At 38.6% G+C, this 21,699-nt stretch overlaps 1 protein-coding gene across 2 annotated transcripts; it reads right to left on the minus strand.

Annotated features, from left to right (window-relative positions):
- Window positions 1-1,816: 1,816 nt before the first annotated feature.
- LOC134616072 (cryptochrome-1-like) lies at window positions 1,817-20,011 on the minus strand. Of its 2 annotated transcripts, XM_063460849.1 has the most exons (14): window positions 19,098-20,011; window positions 12,037-12,145; window positions 11,799-11,941; window positions 11,508-11,692; window positions 10,304-10,392; window positions 10,048-10,188; window positions 7,961-8,272; window positions 6,650-6,801; window positions 6,073-6,275; window positions 5,202-5,315; window positions 4,973-5,071; window positions 3,769-3,849; window positions 3,459-3,563; window positions 1,817-2,589 (listed from the first exon to the last, which is right to left on the minus strand). In XM_063460849.1, the coding sequence occupies exons 1-13, from the start codon at window positions 19,253-19,255 to the stop codon at window positions 3,463-3,465; spliced, it is 1,887 nt and encodes a 628-aa protein (XP_063316919.1). In that variant the 5' UTR covers window positions 19,256-20,011; the 3' UTR covers window positions 1,817-2,589; window positions 3,459-3,462. The 2 variants fall into 2 exon arrangements, with proteins under 2 accessions (XP_063316919.1, XP_063316920.1); XM_063460850.1 differs by lacking the exon at window positions 3,769-3,849.
- Between the last annotated feature and the right edge of the window lie 1,688 nt (window positions 20,012-21,699).

The raw sequence follows: 21,699 nt of genomic DNA on the forward strand, positions 1-21,699 counted from the left end.
GATGTTTGGTGAGGCATGTGTGCCTCAATCCCTAACAACACTGGGGATGAGGGTTCTTTTAAAGAAACAGTTAATAAATTGGGAAACATGAATATATGGATTTAATGATAAAGTGAAGTAATATGTCTCATACTAGCGGACTTCCTTATCTTAACAACAGGGTTTAGCAATTTGATGTAACTAAGATTGAAGTTTTCTTTTGCAGATCAACAACAAATGCTGATTCATTTCTGTATATGGTCTCATATTTTGTTTTCTTTTATGATATAACTGTCATCCTTTAAACAAAGGGTGGAGACTCAGATGGAGTGAAGATGACCATAAAAGTGTGAAATTGTTTTTCTTTTTCTTCAAGCTATAGGAAGGGTGCACATTGTGAATTCTTTGAGTACACAATGGTGTTGATGTTATGTTCAGCAGTTAGAAAAGAAATCTCCATGTTTGTTTTAATGTGATTCTAATGGGGTTGAATCCAAAGGGTGGAATGTGGTGGCAGATTTCTTTTCTCATGTATTAATCACGTTTTAACCATATCACTTTAGTATAGTAAGAGCACTCCTGTCACCAGTTTGTATGCATGTGGAATGTGATCACAAGTGGGGCCCAAGTTTTATTGCACCTTCACAGCAGACTCATTTTCCTCTTGAGGGCTCTGGACATCCTGTTGTAAAGGAGGTGACGGTTGGTCGGAGTTTTTCTTAGACTGAACAGTTAAGGATCTGCTAATAATTGATCTGCTGTGGAATGTTCTTTGTTTAAGAGTGTCTGTGTCTGCGTATATATAAGATGTAAGGGCGGTGGCCACAATTCAGAGATGCTCTCTCCACATTGTAATGTGTTTATTAAACCAACTTCGTTATAAACCGATATGGATCACTTTATGCCTTTTGGCACAAGGACTGAGAGAAGAGAATAGAAAGGGAGAGAACAAAAAGAAACTGGTATGAGTGGACATGCAGTCAAATTCACCAAAAAATGATAAGCTTGTAGCTTCTGTTTTACGTGCAGTCATTGATGATGATTCACTTCACTAAGCAGTGTGCCATACTCTTATCTCCAAAAGTTGATTCTCTTCATCTGGACGTAGCATTTTGTGGGAGAAACGTTTTGTCACTCATCCAAGTGACTTCTTCAGTCTCAGCTGACTGCAGGTTTACCCAATCTTATAAACAGCACATTTGCAAACGTGTCTCCCACAAAACGCTACGTCCAGATGAAGAGAATCAACTTTTGGAGATTTACTTACCTGGATGATTGAGCATGCATCAAGACATACTCTTATCAATTATGGATCCCCAACCTCTTATAACAATTATGCTCTGTGCTGAGTCTGCATAATAAATGGTTTGAAAAACTTTAGAAAAAACTTTAATATAAAACAGCTCTATTACCGGGTTGCTTTCTGTACAGGTCTATGAAGTGGCAGGGTGATTTTTCCAGTGTCTGTACTGAATAATGCTACTTTAATTGCTCCACGTGGCCGAGAGACTGAAATGTTGTGCCGGTTTCTCATCTTCTTCTTCGCCACAAATAGTTATTTAACTTCTTTAATGACTGAGCCTCAGGTTTGATAACTAAAGGCATCACACTAAAGCCGGTGGAATATATTAAGATCTCTAAAATTATTCTTAGACACTACAATAGGTCATCCAGCCAATTGGGTTGCTTTTGAAGGTAACATTGTAATGTGTATCAACTTGAATGAAAACCTGCAAATCTAGAAAGGGCTGATTACATTTGGAAACTGCAAATTTTTCTAAAAAAAAGATTGAACTCTGACTTTTGAGTTACAAAGAAAACACTGAAACTATTTGTATATTTGAAACTGTTTTAATTAAACAAGCACATTGAGAAGGAACAAGAAGCAAGTGAAGCAGTTCTCTCCAGTGGTACATTTATTAGGGAGTATATGGGTGGTGGGGTGGCACACCAGGAATATGCAGGCTCTGTAGTCCTCTCACCTTTTCTCAATAAACACAGACGAGGGCAATAACATGATGGTTTGTGTCATATTGAAGTTTGAAGGAATAAAACGAATCCACTAGTACTGAGACACAGAAAGGATTTTTGCTGATATTTACACTCGATGGGCTCAATGTGGAAAAACTTTAAAAACTCGGGTGCATTAGCAGACTTTTCTGACCATTTCTGTTTTAATGGAAGGTCTAAAAATGCATTTCTTTTTATTGAAAATTTTCCCAAAAGAACGATCAATCCACAATGAATTCTCATATCAAAAATATATCAACAGGTCTATGGCTACACAAAGAGAGAAAACGCACATACAATATCCAAATATGTACACGTTGTATGTGAGCTGCATTTAGCAAATTCATTATATACACAAAGACTTTAGTCTCGGCATTATTAACCCAAACAGGAGCACAGTGTAACATCACTGGCTGGCCCACACTGTAATAATATTCAGTCCGATTAAGTTGAGAAACATGTTTTGTGACAGGTGGGGATGCCCGTCCTGAAGGTGTGTTCGTGCATTGTAGTGCTGTAAGAAAAATTTGAGTCTATTTTAGCGTCCGTTTAGTTTTGGCTGTGTTCTCGATATGACTGACGGTGAGTCCACAGAAACACCTGCAACAGAAGAAAGAACAATAAGTGGCATGTTCAGACATTTCTGAAAATACATTTAACTCCTTCAGTGCTGACTTTTTCAGCGCACTGAAAAACATTTCAACGTTACATCTTAAGGAAAACAAAACACATTGAGAATCTGACCTACAACTTTTCCTGTCACATGACCTGAGGTGAGTGAGGGTAATCTGCTGAAATTAGGTGCTTTGAGACCATACAAATATTTACTGCATTACAGGAACTCTGAGTGAAGTAGGTGTACTGTTACTGGTCCAGATGTGTGTCTGCTGTTTGATCGACGAATGAACGGAACACCAGTGTCATGCATTTAAAGAACATAAACACTGGAAAAAAAAAATCTGCCATGTCAACAAACACTCAACTATCTTCCTTTCATCTGAACTCACAATCACAATGGTAGCAGCTGTTTCAGTTAGATCCACAGCAAAGCAAAACAGAGATAAAATAAAGAGGCTGAAACATGACTACAAGGAAATTAAAGCAACATGAGGTGGTGCTGCATTTAAACCTCTGGCTGGCAATTTCATCACTTCAGAGTTCCTCTTAACAGTGGTTAGTAAACTGCTATTAATCACTGACTTAAAATTTGTGTATCTCATTGTGTGGATATTGTGGATTATAAAGGCAGGAACTGCTGATAAAAACACTGAAAAGGTTTGGCTCATGCCTGCCTTGTTCAGATGGTTTCTACTGGCAGAAGCAGTGAAAACACAAGGACTGACACGTATTATTAAAAACAAGGAATAAAATTCCTATTTCTGACCCCCCACTCTGAATGCTGCTCACTAAAATACATTTTGTATGTGTTTTATATAATAATAATAATAATGTGTGAGACTGCAACTGACCTCTTTAGTGGATGCTCTGTCTCTGGACTTTGGAGCTTTTGCTATTCCCAGAGTCCTCACTGTGTCGTTTGCCACTGGTCTGAGTGGTGGGGTGGTGTTCAGGCCCTAGAAAAACATAAGAGCACATTTCAATAAACCATGAAACTATAAATTTTGACTAAATACAAAAACATGGCTTAGAATGAAAACACTCTTTTAGGGGTGGCGTGCAGTGATGGTGAAACAGAGGACTGGGACTCAAGTTTTTCAACCAGTTAAGAAAGATTAATAAAAGAAATCATCATCAATCAGTGAAATGTTTCACTCGCACCTTTTTGAATTACAGGACCAGGATTCTGCTGCGTGCCTTGACTGTAACACATCATACTGGTACTGGCAGCGTAACCTGGAACTTCAATTAAGATTCAAGGATTAGCAGCGAAACACTGAAGAGGATGCATGAAAGGATGCAGTTAATGCATGAAGCACATAAAGTACGCAAAACTCGTTCCACTTGGGGACCGGTTTCATATTGTCCAATCAACTGGAATCCTTCTTTTTTTTTTAAAAAAAAAAAGCTGCTTTCAGGTGCTCCCTTATTTACAAGGGGTCACCACGGTGGGTACTCCGCATTTTTTAATGCTGGATGCCCCAGAGGCACTTGTGTCTCCTACTGAGATCAAACCACTACACTATAAAACCATTGTGCAAACACCTGCTATATGTTCAAATATCTATCCATAGTCTTCCACTAATAGACTTAAGCTATCCCAGCAACTCACATTCAAACCTAAGGGCAATTTACAATCACCAGTTAACCTAACACCACTCACTGCATGTCCGTGGGAGATAGCCAGAGTACCTGGGAGAACCCACGCACACACGGGGAGAATGCGCTGACTCCACAGGAAAGAGCTTCCTGCTTCGAGGCAACAGTGCTAACCGCTGCGCAAACACTGAAATATCATTCTACACAACATGTGCACCACATATCAATGGATGTGGTTTTCTGAACTAAACCACTGAACTAAATCTGAACAGCCTATAATGTTCTTTAAAAGACATCCCTTACATTTAATTAGTCTGTAAAAACAGGCCCCCTGAGTGTCAGGAGGAAAAAAAGTCCTTTTACTTTTCTACTAAATTTAGACTTAAAGGGACCACTGCTCTCTTCTTAATGGTGTGTGAAATTTAGCAAAGTCATGTTCAATGGCTTTTCAGCAAGGTTTCTCTGGGTAGGGAAGAGCCAAAGCTTCCCAGCTAATCAGCACGCCTGTTATTGAAGGAAAATATCCTGCAGGGTGAGCAGATTATTTTTCTTAGAATGACAGATGGGTGATGGTCAGCTGCAACTAAAACTAACTGTCTTGTTGTTTAGACTCATAAAAATGTTGAGTCTACAATAAAAAAAACCTGGAAACTGAGATAATCAGTGATATAGTCCAGTTATAGCACCAGTAAAAACGGCACACACAGGAAAACGATAAGCATCAAGTGGATAATGGAGTGAAGGTGCACTGGTAGTTAGTCCCCACCTTGTTGGTGCATGCCGACGCTGGTTTGCGGATCCCCCTGCACGTACATCATGACACCACTTTGCCAGTCTCCCTGGGAGTGAACTGGCATCTGATAGGCTGAGAAATAAATAAAAGAACAAACAGGTCTTCTTCAAAGAGTTCACTGCCAGAGGCTACACAGGAAGTCATGAAACATCCGCAAGTTTGAAGTGTCAGAGGAGGAGGAGTGGGTCTCTGTGCCACTTACTAGATGGAGCTGCAGCATCACGTGAAGTCTCAGGGAATCGCATCGAATCTGAGGATGCCTCAGCGTTTCCATTTCCATTGCCATTAGAGCCAGATGGAACTGTAGCCAAAAGACCTGAAGACACAGAGGGTTACAGAGTTAGTCCACAACATACACAAACAATAATATTAAAAACACCAAATTAAAACACTGAAAATGTATATGGTTTAAATACCTCATTTGTAGATATTTATGCTGACTTTGAGTTTGTTTCATTATTACTTTTTAGACATTTTAAAATCACTGACTACAGTCCAAAATAAAAATAAATAAATAAATGCCTTAAGTGAATCAGGTATTTTCATTTCCAGCTCTATAATTTTAATCTTAGGTCTAGGAGAGTAGCTTTGTATGATTAACAATGTCTAATAGTTCTTATTGAGCTTTGGTGCTGGCCATCCAAATTAAAAGCTTTGAACAGAAGTGGGTGGGACTTATGAAAGATATCCACTCTCAGTGACATCATAGAGGTGTCAAGATGTGGCATTACTGGGATTATTTACACATCCCAGCCTTGTTATCTGAGCTTTTAACATGAGCATCCATCACTGCAGCAGTGTATACATGACAGAAAGCAAGGAAAAGCCTAATACCTCCACTTCAGAGATATTTGTGGGGTTCAGTCTGTCACTGGAAAGCTGATGGAGCAGAGTGTGTGACATGGACCAAAGGATTGCAAATGACATCAAAGTAGCAGTTTCAGTTGTGTTGAAAAATATTAAAAACAAGGGAAGACTTGTTCTGAAAAAATCTAGCTGTAAATCACTGCTTGTGATCCATCAGTTGATCTTTCTTCATTTTAATTTTAATAATGCTGTATCTGCATCCTTACCGAGGCCTCTGTAACAGGAGAGCTGCTGGTAGATCTGTTTCATTCGCTCGATGTTGAGACGGCTGGCCTCTGCATGGTGCACCATAGGCTTTGGATAATGTACTCCAATAATACATTTGGCTGCCTTCTGCACAACCTCTGGAGCGTTCCAGGGATCATAAATATACTTGGCTGGAAATCCCCTCAGAACGGGCAGGTAGCGGCTGAGCGGAGAGATGAAGAGGTTTAGTGGGCATGTGGGTGGGATAATTAATTTCCAGGCAAAGCGTCAACTGCTATGGTGGAATTAACCAAAAATAAATTATCAGTGGACCAGCGTCAACCACCCAAACGTTAGATGGAAATCTCTCAAACACAGACTCCTCTGATACCTTATTTTTGAGTAGGCACACATTTTATTGCTTGGTTGTGTCTGTTTACTAAGTGAGATAATGTGTGTCACAAGAATTTTCACTAAAATGTTTTTTTATGGATTTAAGTTTACATGATCAAAGCCTTAGATTTACTGCTGCATTGTAAATTTTTACTGCTCTTGCAAAATTTTCAAGTACAGATGTTTTGACAGATGCAACCCTACCGTATGTAATCTCCGTTGGGGTCTGTGCGGCGGCCGAAACCTACAGGGCAGTAGCAGTGGAAGAACTGCTGGAAGAAAGAGCTGCAGGAGAGCCACATCCAGCTGCCTGCATTCACACTCCAGTCTGCATCCAGCAGCAGCTCCTCAAACACCTGAACACACAATCAAAAACATCTCAGATCGACTGGGAAGCAATATTTGGTCCTGCTGAGACGGTTAACAACAAATGAGTCAAGTGTTTGAGTATGACAAAAAAATGACTGTGGGTAAATTTCTGATTAAATATATACAGTTCCCTGATGTCAATTAGCTGCTCCGACAGAGAGGATTTCATGCCGTATTTGGACTGCAGCTGGAGACGATAATCTGTCTCCTGCTCTGTTTTCCGGTTGCTGTGCTGCTAGAGCAGAGCAGAGACTAGGGCTGCAGTTCATTACAGTTCCATTACAGTTAATGCTGAGGATTAGTGACTTACTAAAGAAGCAGCTGATTGTGCTGATCAGCTATTTATTGTCACAAAGTGCTTAGAATATTTAATATTTACTGGGAATAATAATAATGGCAATAATTTTAAAATGCCACTGTGTCTTGAAAGGAGCGGCACACCCACATGTGAATAATTGGGCACATACACATACCCCTTCCCCACCACACACAGAATATAAATCCAAGGGAAACACTGATCTACACCTCTGCCCTCATTATGTAAATAAAATAAAATACTATTAAATAGGTGCCAGTATTTTTACTAACACAACAATATTGGCACTTATGGTATAAATTTCTAGTTGATATCTTCCTTGAGTTATTGTGTACACAAATTTTTAGAAAACTTGACCTCTGACCTTGACCTACAGGTCTAGGGCACCAATATTCAAACTCATCTAAGATATTCAGTAGATGGTATCACTTTCAAAAATACCCCCATAGGGTAGGGTTCAGTCTTGTATTTGCAACCAGAAGAAGAATACAAGTCTCAGACGTTTGTGCATAATTTTAGATTATTACACGAGGAAGCTATAGCCTCCTTGTACATACAGTCTGTTTTCAGCTCCTCGGTGAAGAACCATTTGGGATTTTCAGGGCTTTCGTTTGTTAAATGTTCATGAAGAAAAAAAACTTATAAATGTATTAAGTAGTCCATTACTCACTATAAACAGTAGCTTCTGAAAGCAAAAAACTAATTTTGGATGCAAGCAAGTAAACTTATATTCTATTTTTTTAAACTCCCCAAGTGGTGTTTGGTATGAATTAAATAGAAACCAGATACTAGTATTACTCCCATCAGAACAATAGTAGGACACTGTCTACCTTCATTCCCTCCTCCCAGCTAATCCACAGGTCTCCTCTTGTCAGGAAACAGGCCACAGCATGCCTAGCCAGGTGGTGGATCCATCCTTCCTGCCTTAGCTGGGTCATGATGGCATCAATCCAGGGGAAGCCGGTGCGGCCCTCTGCCCACTTGGCCAGCGCTTCGGGGTTGCGGTCCCAGGGTATCTGAACGCAGATGGGGTTACTCTCCATCTTGTCGAAGCAGGGGTTGTTGGTGGCCGCCGTGTAAAAGAACTCACGCCAAAGCAGCTGACCGTAGAGCGAGAGAGGAGGGGAGCTGTTCTTCTTCACCTTGTCAAGTAGGAGAAAGACACGTTACTGTCTGAGGCAGTCAGAGATTTGACTACACCAGCTGTATATTACGCAGGAGGGTTTTTTTGTTTGTTTGGTTTTTTTAAGGAGAATTATTATTATTATTATTAGTAGTAGTAGTAGGTAATGTGATAAAAGATAAAGACTAAATCACTATATTACTTTAGCTCATTTACATATAAGCACTTGAGTCCAAACATACAACAAAAAAATTCAAGAGGGAGGCAGTACTGGTTAATTCACCTCATTACAGAATAAACTGTGAATCATTACATGGCAAAATAAACAGCCAGAGCATTAAATCACCCCTGCAAATATATCTGATGTCACAGTACTGGGTGTACCTTCCATGACTCACTCCTTGTGTTGGGTTTTTTCCATTACTCATATCTGTTATGGGCCCCATTTTGTAGACAATTGGTGTGTGTGGGTGTCTGGCCTTGCCACTCGGTCATCTCCTGTTCTGCCATCAGACTGTACCCCCAACAGCTTTCCACCAATGATGCTCTCAGCCTGGTGATACGCATACCAATCTCACCAGCATGCCTAAAAAGATTCCAGCTCAGTGCAGCACCACTTAACTTACTCAACAATCAGCCAAATCGCAGCCTGCTACTACCAGCCACGGCCTTCAGTCAGCCCCGTTGCAACCATATAGTAAATCCCTGTCTCTTGCACTCAGATCTGAGTCAGTGTTTTGGAAACCCTGATAACCTGCAGACAATGGATTGATTGACAGATGGATAATCCATCACAGTATCAAAAATCTGCACTTGACTCTGATATGCATACTGGTTTTAATTACTACAGTCACCAAGATGTATGATGACCTGGTTAATTTTCTTTTTCAACAGCTGTTTTATGAGAAAATTATTTCAATATATTAATCATTTTATCAGTAAAAAAAAGTTTCTATTAATACAAGAAGAAGATATCCTGGAAACCTTCTCCCCCTGAGCGTGAAAGATAAATTACCTTAATTACAGCGTCTTCTGTTCACACTTCAGTTCAAACAATGTTTTACTCTCCTAACAAGGCTGGGAGATTAATCGCATTTTAATTTTCATTTTAATTCAGGCCATCCATTATCAGAAAGATCAAACAAGATGGTTAAGATATTATGGCTATTGATTGTTTTTCTTGTGTTACAAATCCTTCTCACCTTTTCCATAAAGCACAGCGGTGTGCTTTAATCTGCCCTAAAAGTCAAAAGTCGCTAACAGTTTAGCTGAGCTGGGCCAAGAATATGTAAATAGAGCGCTTTGTCAACAGGATTGATGGCAAATAATTTTCACAATGGGACACATGAGAAAATGGGACTTTTGTGGGAGGGGCTGCACTAATAAACTTATAAAGAGATCAAATTAATATTGAGCAGAACCAAGTGCAGTTTGTTGGTGTAACCCTCCACTACAATCCTAGTTTCTCATGTGGCCCCTTGGGAAAATGAAATGGCGACCCCTGATCTAGAGGAAATAAAAGACATTCATGGTTGATTGCATCTGCTCTATCAGAAGGTTTCTCACCCAGTCTGCTTTTAATCCTGCAACATGATGTAAATTCTGACCAGGACGACCATTGTCATATGACAACTGTAATTCTGGTTGTCATGAGGATGACTTTGTTCACAGTTTTGAACATCAGGTTGGGTTCTTGTGGAACATATCCTTCATATCCTTATTTAAAGACTTCAAAGATAATTAGAAACCCAATTTTTTAAGTGTAATTAATTAAGTATATTCCTACACACTTACCTTCCTGTAGAGGTCAGTAAGCTTAAAGTAGAAGAGACGGCAGGAGAGGCAGCCGAAGCGCAGGTAGGGGCTGAGGCCTGTGGGGCTGGCAAGCAGCGAGTTGGCGTTCATTCTGGGACGTTCAAAGTTTGCCACCCATGCCTGATAGCAACAATCACATGAAAACCTGAGACTTGTATCACAGTGAAACTCATTTTAAATGACAGAGCAGTGGGATTGTACTGGTATTGTAAATTCTCTGCTCAATTTGCCTGACCTTCCTCTCCAAGTGCCTCTCAAGTCGTGTGAGAGCTTCAGTCTCTCCTCCTGGCCACACAGCTGAGGACAGGCCTTCAGTATCAAAACCTGCAGGGGTCAAATTAAAACTCACATATTATCATTTTTCATATATTTTTAATTCCCTGAAAAAAATATGTGCAGTTTATACCATTTTAGTAATCTTCATTATGACCACAAGAGGGCAAACCAACACAACAAGAGGGATAACTACATGTGTAGGTAGATTTATTTAAAGAGGGCTTTTTATTCCTGTCCTTGATCATTTTTTGTTTTCTTTTTTTTATATAATTCTGTTTATTAAATTTTTATAGATAAATGAACAAAAAAATACAAAAGAAACAACAAAAAAGGCAAGAGTAATCAGTAATGCAATAGGACAGTGTCCTGTGTTTTTTTTATGAAGAAATACAACAAGTAATATATGAATCCATATATGAACGCCAAAAATAGGGCATGTCCATGTCCATGTTATGTGTTTAAATGCAGATTATGCTCACTAGTTTCACTAGTTTTCTTTATAACTGCTGAGAAAATATATTTTTGTGTTTTTAAGACATTTTTAAACATGAACTGCTAAGGAAGATATTACCCCTAACTAATTTTAGACATAAAAACAGAATGAAAAAGTTATTCATTACTACTAGAAAGAAGTTTAAAAAGCTACAGAAAACCCAGGGAAATCTAATAACTCACTGCTAATGTTGATTTGAGCAGATAATATCTGCTCAGTCATATTTTCTTACTACAGTTAGATTAATATCTGACAACTCTTTCCTCAAATCAGCAGCTATGTGTAAAGTCTGACACAGGACTCCTATTCTACCCTTGGCATCATAATCTGTATATAAAAGATGGACATGTTACTATATGACTTATTAATTAGTGAGGTCTGGTATAAAGCCTCCAACTTGGAATTGTCCCTAATGCATGTGTCCATCTTGGTGGTGAGTAAGAGTGAATCTGATCCAATTTAAGACACACCTGCAATTACATAAACGTCCATCATTTACATGCAGTCTATGTTTGCTGCACAGACTATATGTAAATACAGTAACAGCTGCTGGGTCTAACAACATCTCTGGTGGAAACTCAGCTTTAGACAGCTACTAGTAGTGCTGCTTTTTTCCACAAATGAAAATTACTTATTACAATTACATTTCATTACATAATTTAGACCTTACCGAGTTCCTCCAGGGAGGGGACCCCAAACTTCTCATCATGGTCTTCAGACAGTGGGGTAGTGCATTTCCCCATTATCTCAGCAGTGATGGACTCCGCAGGCACCTCCACAGGGTCCATACGACTGATGAGAGTCTGGAACCGCTTGTAGGTGAGGGGAGACTGACCCCCATTTAACTCTATGATCCTGCAGATGCAAAGATCAGAAACAGATTCATTAAAAAAAAACTTGCTCAGGACAAAGAATAATATGACAGCACTGTCTGTTGTGGTAAGGCGTGATAATAACTTACTTGTCCAGTTCATAGAGTGTGTGGGAGATGCGAACTGTCACCTCAACTCCAGCCTCAGAGGCCAGCTTCTTAATAGCTGCATCTCGCTCTTTCCCAAAGGGCTCAGAGTCGTACTCATATGACAGACGAGTAATTTTCCACTCCTGGAAAAAAGGAGTAAATCGTAGAATGTTTAGGATTCACACAAAATGTTTGAAGCACTGTCGGTTGTGCAGCTTAAATCAGATTCAAGTTTCACCTTGAAAAGTCTGGGAAAGACATCAGTGGGTTGGCCTCGGATCACAAACAGACGAGAGTTGAGCTTACGGAGGCTGGAGTCCAAGTCCTCAAGACTCTGCAATAAGAACCTGCAGATGACAAGGAAATCTGTGTCAATGTTCATAAAGATGCTACAATATCAGTCACTGCATGATGAAAGAGTTTAATTAGGGAGAACAACTATTGATTTTAGCTTATACAGGCAAAAGGTAAAATGCCCTTAAAAGAGTAGAAGTTTCCATTCACTTTGCTCTTTGACATTTTTATACAGCTGAATTAAATGAGACCACTCCTTCAAAATCTTTTTTTCTAAATTACCAATTGACTAAGACATACCAAACATCTTATACACTGAAGATTTGAAGTCAATGACCAAATTACATGAAATTATCTATTTTTATTGCACTTTATTGAAGATATCTCCTATGTAATAAAAGACCTTTAAGCTCTACTCAACTTTAATCTGATTTGCACACTAAGGAAAATACTTATCTTTTCTTATCTGCCTACATATAAAAAATGTGTAAATCAACTGAAGTTGATGCGTGATGTATTTGCTTGTTGCATGTACATATCCTGTCATGCAAACTCTAAAAATATCCCTTCAACACCAAAAATACATAAATATATGCTATAACTGACATTTTTCATCTGACTTTTAAACTAGATTTTTTTAAATCATTAGTTATTCAGTTTTAAATGCGTTTATTCAATCATTTATTGAGCTATTCCTTAATTAAATTATGTTTGGACCTTTGTCTCTCAGAAGGAATAAAACTAATAAATAGTTATAATGGGGAAATTACATATTTGTACAAATAGATTAATGCCAATATATATCTAGAATCCTATTATTTCAGAATATTATTTATATCAATTTAATGGCATATCAGTTTTTTTTTTTATTAAGGCATTTCTTTACTAATTTTTGATTTTGGCAGTTTTTGGTTCCCCACATAATTTCACCTCCACTTTGCGTGAACAAAGTTTGACAAGACTTATTCCACTATTGTCATAGCAGATTATTATTATGTTCTTGTTTTTCCAAGTTCAAATTTACTGTCCTTGCTCTACATAGCCCACATTGATAAAATGTAAAATGTTATTTCTTTAAGTAACAAAAACAAGACATGTAAGATTAGCAAATGTACACCAGTGTGGGACAAACTGTGGGGTAAAACAGGACTGTTTAGCTAAAGCACAATATCTCTTCATATCAAGTGTCCCTTCACCTCCTTAATTTAAAAAAAAGCCAAGGCTGAACACACACTCAAGGCTGAATCATGCAGACGGTGCATGAGTCGACCAACCCTCATCCATGAGTTTAATCATCTCTGTATGTGACGTCAGCCATCATTTAAATACAATGTGCTGACCTAACTGGTGGAAGTATGAACCAGCATTAACGTTTTATTGGTTTAACAACAGTGCAATAACTGAACTATAGTATAATTTGCTTCTGTTTTTATATGTTCTCCAAAATAAAAAATACCAACTGTAAGCATCAGAACACACACCCACAGGTACACACACATGTAAACACAAAGCGGCAGTAATGTGGTGCTTCCCGTTCTGTTGCTATAGGTAACAAAATTTGTAGGTGGACGCTTCCTGTATCATTCCGGTCTAATCATGTCTTTTACTGATAAGACAGCCAGGTAAGCGCTTCTAGTGAACTTTATGTAGTTTTCATTGTTATTAAAGCTTAAATACTTTGCAAATATTATTCAGCCAGGCAACTGACCTAATCTATTGTCATATAAAGAACACAAGGGGTGTGGGTTTTAAGGTTTTCAGGTAAATAAGGACGAAATTTTAACTGCATAACCTCTACATAGGATCAAAGCCGAAAAATATGTAAACAAATGTCCCCAAACTAATAGTAAACAGAAATGCAGGCATTAACTTAAAGGGAACTCTGGGTATCTCCGCTAAGACTACTGGAAGAGCAAGATCTGGATAGGCGGCCAGAAATAAATGGATGGATGGAATTTATTAATTGTTAAATCTATTTATTTATCTGTGTATTACGGTTCTTCTGAAACTCCAAAATTTGTTTTCCCAAACTTTTTTTTTTTATTCTTTATGTATTATATATGACATGGGAGGTCAACTTTGTGGGTACTGGCTGAAACAGGAAAGTAAGCCTAGAGCCAGGAGATCAGCAATTTCATGTATTCATGGGAACATTAACTTTTTTCCTTTTTTTTTTTTAGATTAAGGCCTCTGTACACCGCACTCCTCGTAGCACCAAGCAAATGATTCTCTCTGGCAAGGTCAGAAACTCTGCCGAGACAAATCGTGGATAATGTCATTATATGTTGATAACAATTTGACACAGGAAATACATCGCTTTCGCAAGTTTTTATTCAAGCTTTAACAGTGCTTTGAGAAATGATAATATCATATCAGTGTGACACAAACCAACTGAAACTTAATTAATGATAAGAGTGAACTGTTGCTTAAGACCAGCTACAATAGTGGTGTCTTTGTTGAGTGTGAGCTGCAGTACAGCTAACAGACTTCCTACATCTTGACCCAGATTATTCCTGCCAGTCCAAGGTCTTTGCTCTTTTGACCTGTGAAGACAGTTTGATTCTGCAAAGCTAGACTCAGACTACTCAGAGTCCTTAAGCTATGTTCATCTATGGTATTCAAACAGAGACAGAGCTGTGCTGGATTCGGTGTTAAAAGAAATCCATTCATGCCTGTTTTTCATCATTTTCACTCCTACATCTGTCTTATTTTTTCAAACAACTCCACAATAATTTCAACCAAATGAACCTTCATAATCATGGGCCACCCAGCATGAGAATTTCAACTAGCTTAAACAGATCTGAAAATGGATATCAGATGGATGCAGCTTTGTTGGGATTAGTGTTCAAAGCAGTGCGCCACACCAGAGTTGGGTCTTTTGCAGAAGCAGGCGTGCAGAAGTAGGTCAAAAGGAAGAGAGAAATGGAAGGGGTTTTTTTTCTAACACACTGACCTACTTATGCCATGCCTGTCGCTGGCAGAAAGGAGGGAAAGCTATAATGATTATGTCATCTGGCATTGGACTACCTTAATCACTGAGGATCACCGCCTACATCTCAAGAAAAGGGAGTGCTCGCTCTTTAGCAGGCAATTCAGATGATAAAAAAAAATGTGCAGAAACAGGTGCCAGTTATAGCAGCTGCAGGCTACAGTGAGATTTTTACAGCGTCCTCATATTTTGGACCTTTGCTTAGTTTAACTTTGAGTAAAGTTCACTGAGATATAAAAACCAGAAGCACAGAAGTACAGTGACACAATTGAAACAAAGCAGTATATGCCATCTTTGAATTCAGCAAATTCAGTCAAATAAGTCATTAGCTTTTTGGAAACATGGGTCAACAAATCTGAACTAGGCATTTCCTTTATGCTTTATTTGTACTGGGAGAATAATTAATATAGTTCACCCAAGCTCTATTTTCACCAGGTGAGTTTTTGGACTACAAATAAGAGATTCTGGTCATCTCAGGATTCCCCCCCCCCTCTTTTTAAGGTTCTTACACCATGTTACATGTCTGATTTGTGCATAAAAAATTAAATAAAAGAAATGAATCAGGGCATGCTGAGTGATCTGCGTGGGCTCTGCGTCAGCCCAGGCTGCTCTTACATAACTGCGAAAGCATAACAACATGGATGCTCATAACTGGCCCGACTTTTATGCTCCCCTTCTCTTCAAGAGACGGCATGGGACTGCAACGCAAACCAAAGCTCACAACGGGAACAGAAACATAAAACACAAAGGGAGACCCCTACTGTACTTTAAACCTCAGGGGTACTTTCATTCATCCAGCACCTGCCTGTAGACCATTAAAACTGCCAAGTGAGATGCTGAGGTTTCTATACAGAAGCAGGAAGCTGAGTTCTACTGAACAAATAAGTAAAAAGGATGCCAACTGTTTGTTTTTACTAGGGAATTTTCCACAAAACTGTCAGCCAATGGGTATCAGACCGTTAAAGTCAACGGTCCACGCACTTATCTCCAACACATGACCCTGTAAAGCTTTATATACTTCTTTGTGTCACTAGACACAAGCAGCCTGCTACTATCTTGGTTATGAAACAATCAGAGACACACACATGCTGACAGTCTGGAGGTCATGAAATGTCAGTTACATAAAATTCTTCATCATAAAATCTTTAGAAATGTGGGACTACAGGGTCAAAATTAGACACTATATAGTCTTGTGTCATTTTAAGAAAAGCCGAGAAATATGCAAAAATAAAACAGCCATCTAAAGTGCATTTTTAGCATCTAAAGTTTAGTCCGAACAGTTCAGACTAAAAAGGGCAAACCTCAAGAGAATATGAAGATGCTTAAGATCCTTTCCCACATGTGGAACACAGCAGGAAATAGTGTGCTAAGATGCATTCACACAACTGATAATATTCAGTGTGGTTTAGGCAATAGAGCTGCCTGGACAGAAGATACAGAAGGGAGGATACATGACCCTCACTTGCTAGACGTAAATGTGCCAGATTATTGACAGTATCTTGGTAGCTTGCAGATCCACGTTTATGATATGGGAGGTGAGTGTCAAGATGTGAAACAGGCAGTAATGTGAGAGAACAGAAGCTATAATATACAAAGAACTTCACTGTAGTGAAGTGTTAAAAGCAGTGAAAACTCTGTGAGGCAGCCATTTTTTGTGTTTCACATTTGTGAAGTGAGAAAACAATGTTTTAAACTTTGATGTTTTTTATTTTCTCACTTCTTCCTCTTTGTGGTGAACTCTGCTGTCACTGCCTTCCTGTTCACAACAACTTCTCAACCAGCAGACATTTAACCTACAAACAACTTCATCACATAGGAGGTACACACACAAACGCATCTCCAGAGTCTTTGCATAGGCTGAATTCCCTCTCTCTTCACACCCAATGCTTAATTCTCACACCATCATAATCTGGCATCACACTGACCCTGTGTTAGGGAGCTGGTTGGGTAAATATCGAATAAACAAACTAGGTCATATACTTGCGTCCTACCAAAGTTTATAGATGCAGTGCACGTGTGGAAATGGCTCAAAGCAATTCAGCATTTACAGCTCTGTCTGAGATCCGTACATTCATGTGTCTAATCTTTACAGAGGAAATATTTACTGATCTGAATGTAATTTACAATGCTACAACCATGTAACACAAACCACAGTTAGTATATGTGGTTTGTGCTGTAATGAGTCAAAGAAACTCAATATGAAAGTGTTTGAGATCTGCTGATGTGCAATAAACCACTTTATAAACAACAGTTTAACATTATATCATCAGCTGAAAGTCATTTAAGAATAATTAGAGTTTAGCAGGGAGGTGAAAATACTGTTTACCCATCTGAGATCTTAGTCACCTTTTGAAGGACAACGTAATGTTATAATTTATGTGTGTAGTCAGTATTCATTATGCCTGATCTAACTGATATAATTGACGTTTCCCCTGGTTTTGATGTTTTGTTTCAAAGTGATAACTTTGTGAAGATTATAGTTTAGTGAACAATACATCTGAGGAAGTAAGTGAGTGCAAATATATGTTAGTGACCTTATATACAGTTTATGTCATAATTTGCTGTACTTTGCTATACCTCGTATATGTAGGTCAAAATTCAGGTGACAGTGCAGCAGCTCCATGGCCTCTTTTTGTTTGGTTCATTTAGAAAACACCCAGGCTTTCTTTGTTTGCAAAAACAAACAAAACTTGGCAATCAACATCTCAAACAATGTAACTGCTTTGACCTCAAATGCAAGATAAAACCAGTTGGGCAATGCTTTGCCATGCTATTCCTTACATACTTTGTGATTTTAGCAGAAAGTCTTGTTCCTGTTACTTTAAGTGACCGGGGTTTTTACAGTTCTCCCAAAATGATTTTGACTGTATTTTTCTGGGTTCATAATTCCATCAATTTTGACAAGATCTCCAACACCGCTGTCTGAAACACAGCCTAGCTCACATGAGAATCTCAAACATGTTTTCCATATAAATGTATACACTCACTGTTGTACCTCTCTCCTGACCTCTGTACATTTCGATGATGGTGTGAAAAAATTTCAAATTTGGATTTATCACTCCATCAGACCTGTTGCCACTACTTTTTAATTCAATTCTTGTGTAATTTGGTAAACCTCAGCCTTTTGTCCCTGTTTCCTCTCCTTATTAAGAGTGGCTTTTTGACAGCCAAATGACTGAGGTCATTTCTAATAAGACATCAGTTAAGAGTAGATGGATCAAATGTGTCATGTCTTTGCTGGATTTTTTTCATGTTCCTTAAGAACATGACTTTCAGATACTGTTTATCTACTATTTTTTTTAGGCCTGAAACAACTTCTTTTGTCCTGAGCTTGCACCATTTCCTCAAATTTTTTAAGGACACAATGCACACCATGTCAAGATACCACACATTTTCAGTTAATACCTCTTTGGGAATCACCTTGTTGGCACAAGAATAGTTTTTTATGCCTGTCAAACTGTTATCTTACTATATTTTAGGCATTTGGTAAATATTCAAATAAAGAAATGAGAGCAAATTATGTGTTTTTGTGACAGCCTGCTAGTAACAAAATGACAAACAATACAATTTAAAACTGGTTTGTTGCCGTGTTGTATGTGATTTGTAGACAACATTTGTTCATCCCTTTAGTTAGGGACCTGGTCAGGTACAAAGACTGGACTCAATATGGGTGAAAAAGCAGTCAATGTCTAAAGAAAAACGTTGAAAGATCTTCAGCAAGCATGGAGAACATTTCACAAGACCACTTAAAAAAATTACAAATAATCTAGCTCCTTGGAAGCTAAATATAAGACTTTTGCAAAGTACTGCATATCCTGTTGCTATGTTATTACAGCCATTAGGAAACACAACAGCCAGAAAGAGACATGAAACCGCCACAAAGATACACAAAACGACAATATATGCTATATGTTATGTAAATGGATACAAATGTGCCGTTTATCTTGTGCTGTTGTTAATGCATCCTGTTGTGCTACATGTGTGTTAGCACGTGGTTAAATGCACGCTTCCCTCACCTCCACCTGTTGATGCCAACGTTGGAAGAGCCCGCAAACCAGGGGTCGAGGATGTAGACGCAGCGGACCGTATCCGCTCCCAGCAGAGATTCCTTGAGCGACGGGTTGTCGTGGAGCCGCAAGCCCTTCCTGAACCAGTGGATCGTATTATTGACCATTACTCAACTGGACGAGTCCTTTTCTTCCTTTTTGAAAGAGGTCAACAGTCTTTTGGTGCTCACTCGACTTTTATCCCAACTACTCACTCACAGTTTCTTTTAAGGAGAAAAAATACCACCTTGAATAAAAATTTGTTTGAAAAAAAAAATCCTTTTGGGGTTCAATAACGCAGTCCAACTTTTATAATTATCCTTGCTCTAACAGAGCTTTTTCCATAGTGTCGAAAAATGTAGAAACCGCTGGCTGCTGAACCATTTGGGCTCGAGGCAACGCGCGCGCTCCGGCAATGTGACAACTAACACGGCGGGCTTTAGGACCCGGTGTGCTGCGGAGAAGTAGACCGGCTCGTTGTATAACTTGTTTTTCTGAACGATGAAAAAATTAACGTATAAATATATGCTAACACTCCTGGGCGGGCCTGCTTTCTACAGACATTAATTAAGTCAAACGCAATAACAGAGTACTTAACTGGCCTGTAATCTAAGCCAACAAGACACCGTGGCAAGACCGGCTGTTCCGTGCCGCGAATACCAGGGAAGCTGGTTATGTAAAATAAAATTTCTAACAGAAATATTGCAAAATTCGTCGTCCTACTGTTAGCTAGACCAATACTTAGCTGTTATAACCGCTTCTCGATTCCGTATAACCCGTCTGCCTCACTGTTGAGCTGATATTTTGAGCTGCGACCTCAAAAGATTTTCCTTTACAACGTCCACGAATAGCTGCTCAACCTCCTCACCGCACCTACAGCCCAGACCCCGCCCACTGCCAACGTGCGCAGTTCCGAGCCTTCTGATAGGTCCGAATCGCTTTGTGCGTTTCACGGCGTGGTCACGTTTTTCCAGCGTGCTTTCTGCATGCCAGCATGCACAGTTAACTTACCCGCTTGCTGTTACTGAATTATGACCTCTTATGGCGGACTGAACGGACATAGCACGTCAGCGGGTCAATTAATCAAGTTTGGCTAATAATCTTAAGAGTAAAGCAGACTCGGAAATCTTAATCATACTCGAATGTTTCTATTTGTTTACTTAATGTTTTATAACAGGTTAATGAAAAAATAAAATAAATACAAATATGAGTTACAGAGGTTACACGCACAGACTTTAAAGACTTATTGGGGTAAAAATGTTGAGCTTTAACAATAAAAAAGAGTCCTCATCAGTTGCAAGAGTGCACTGGCTTGTTTATACTAAAAGAACCCGGATGTGCACATGAAGTCCGGCATGATCGAGTGGCACTCGCTTCTTTGTCAGTGTGTGTGCGTGTGTGGTCTAGTGCAATGTGAAGTATAGCTTGTAGTTAACATGATATGAATTCTCATTTTATGAATTTGCTCTTAAATTTGCCCAACCTACCTACAAACAAAAGACAGTGAACTTGTGAAAACTAGTTTTTATTTGTCACTTTATATTCATTACACTACATTTTCTTTTTACCTACTTAACCTCCTATATTTCAGAAAGCTGTTCCAATTGCCTTGTTTCCTGAAAGGTTTCATAAAAGTAAACGTGTACATCTGAATATTGTAAATAATAATATTAGCGGTAGTAATCACTAGCAGTTGTCGTAGTGGAATAGGAAATTTTATACTCCTTATTATCCCAAAAAAGAAATGCGTCACAACACTCTTACATAAAACGGCTTGTAATTATGCAAGATGCAAAATGCTGCCTTGGCCTGTGAAGTAGTGCCATCTTTTGGCCACTGAGGGGCAGTATAGTATCATGTCAGTAGGCCCCCTTACTTTGCTCATGATTATCAATTGTATCGACACATGATAATGACAAGGCCTATGTAAATGTGATGTCATGTATTATCATTATTCATCATAATGATATGGAAAATAAGAAGAAGTGCCGTTAGAACTTGGAAATACAAATTTATATTATACTTATGATCAAAATCCAGAAATTATCTTACCTTCATTATAATTATTATTATTACTACATAAAAGAAACAAGGAAGAATGAAACACACACACACACACACACACACACACACATATATATATATATATATATATATATATACATATATGAAATAAAGTTTATAGCACTTATCTATCAAAACTAACATTACAAAGTGTTTTCCAGAAACAGTATAAAATAACAAACTGGGAGGAAATTACAAAGTAATCGATTACTGCAATGTTAAAATTAGAACTAGGTACAATGTGATTTCAATTGTAATGCCATTCATCCATTTATCCATTCATCTTCTTCCACTTGTCTATTTCAGCATCACAGTGGGGTGGAGACTATCCCGGCTGCCATAGGGCAAGAGGTGGGGTTCACCCTGGACAGGTCACCAGTCTGTCGCAGGGCTAACATAGAGACAGACAGCCATTCCCAATCAAATTCGCAACTCAGTTGTAATAAATAACCTAAAATTAACATTTAAAAATATAAATTTAACAAAATAAGATGGAGTTTAGCTAGGA

This window comes from Pelmatolapia mariae, linkage group LG17, assembly GCF_036321145.2.
Source record: "Pelmatolapia mariae isolate MD_Pm_ZW linkage group LG17, Pm_UMD_F_2, whole genome shotgun sequence".
Lineage (NCBI taxonomy): Eukaryota > Metazoa > Chordata > Actinopteri > Cichliformes > Cichlidae > Pelmatolapia > Pelmatolapia mariae.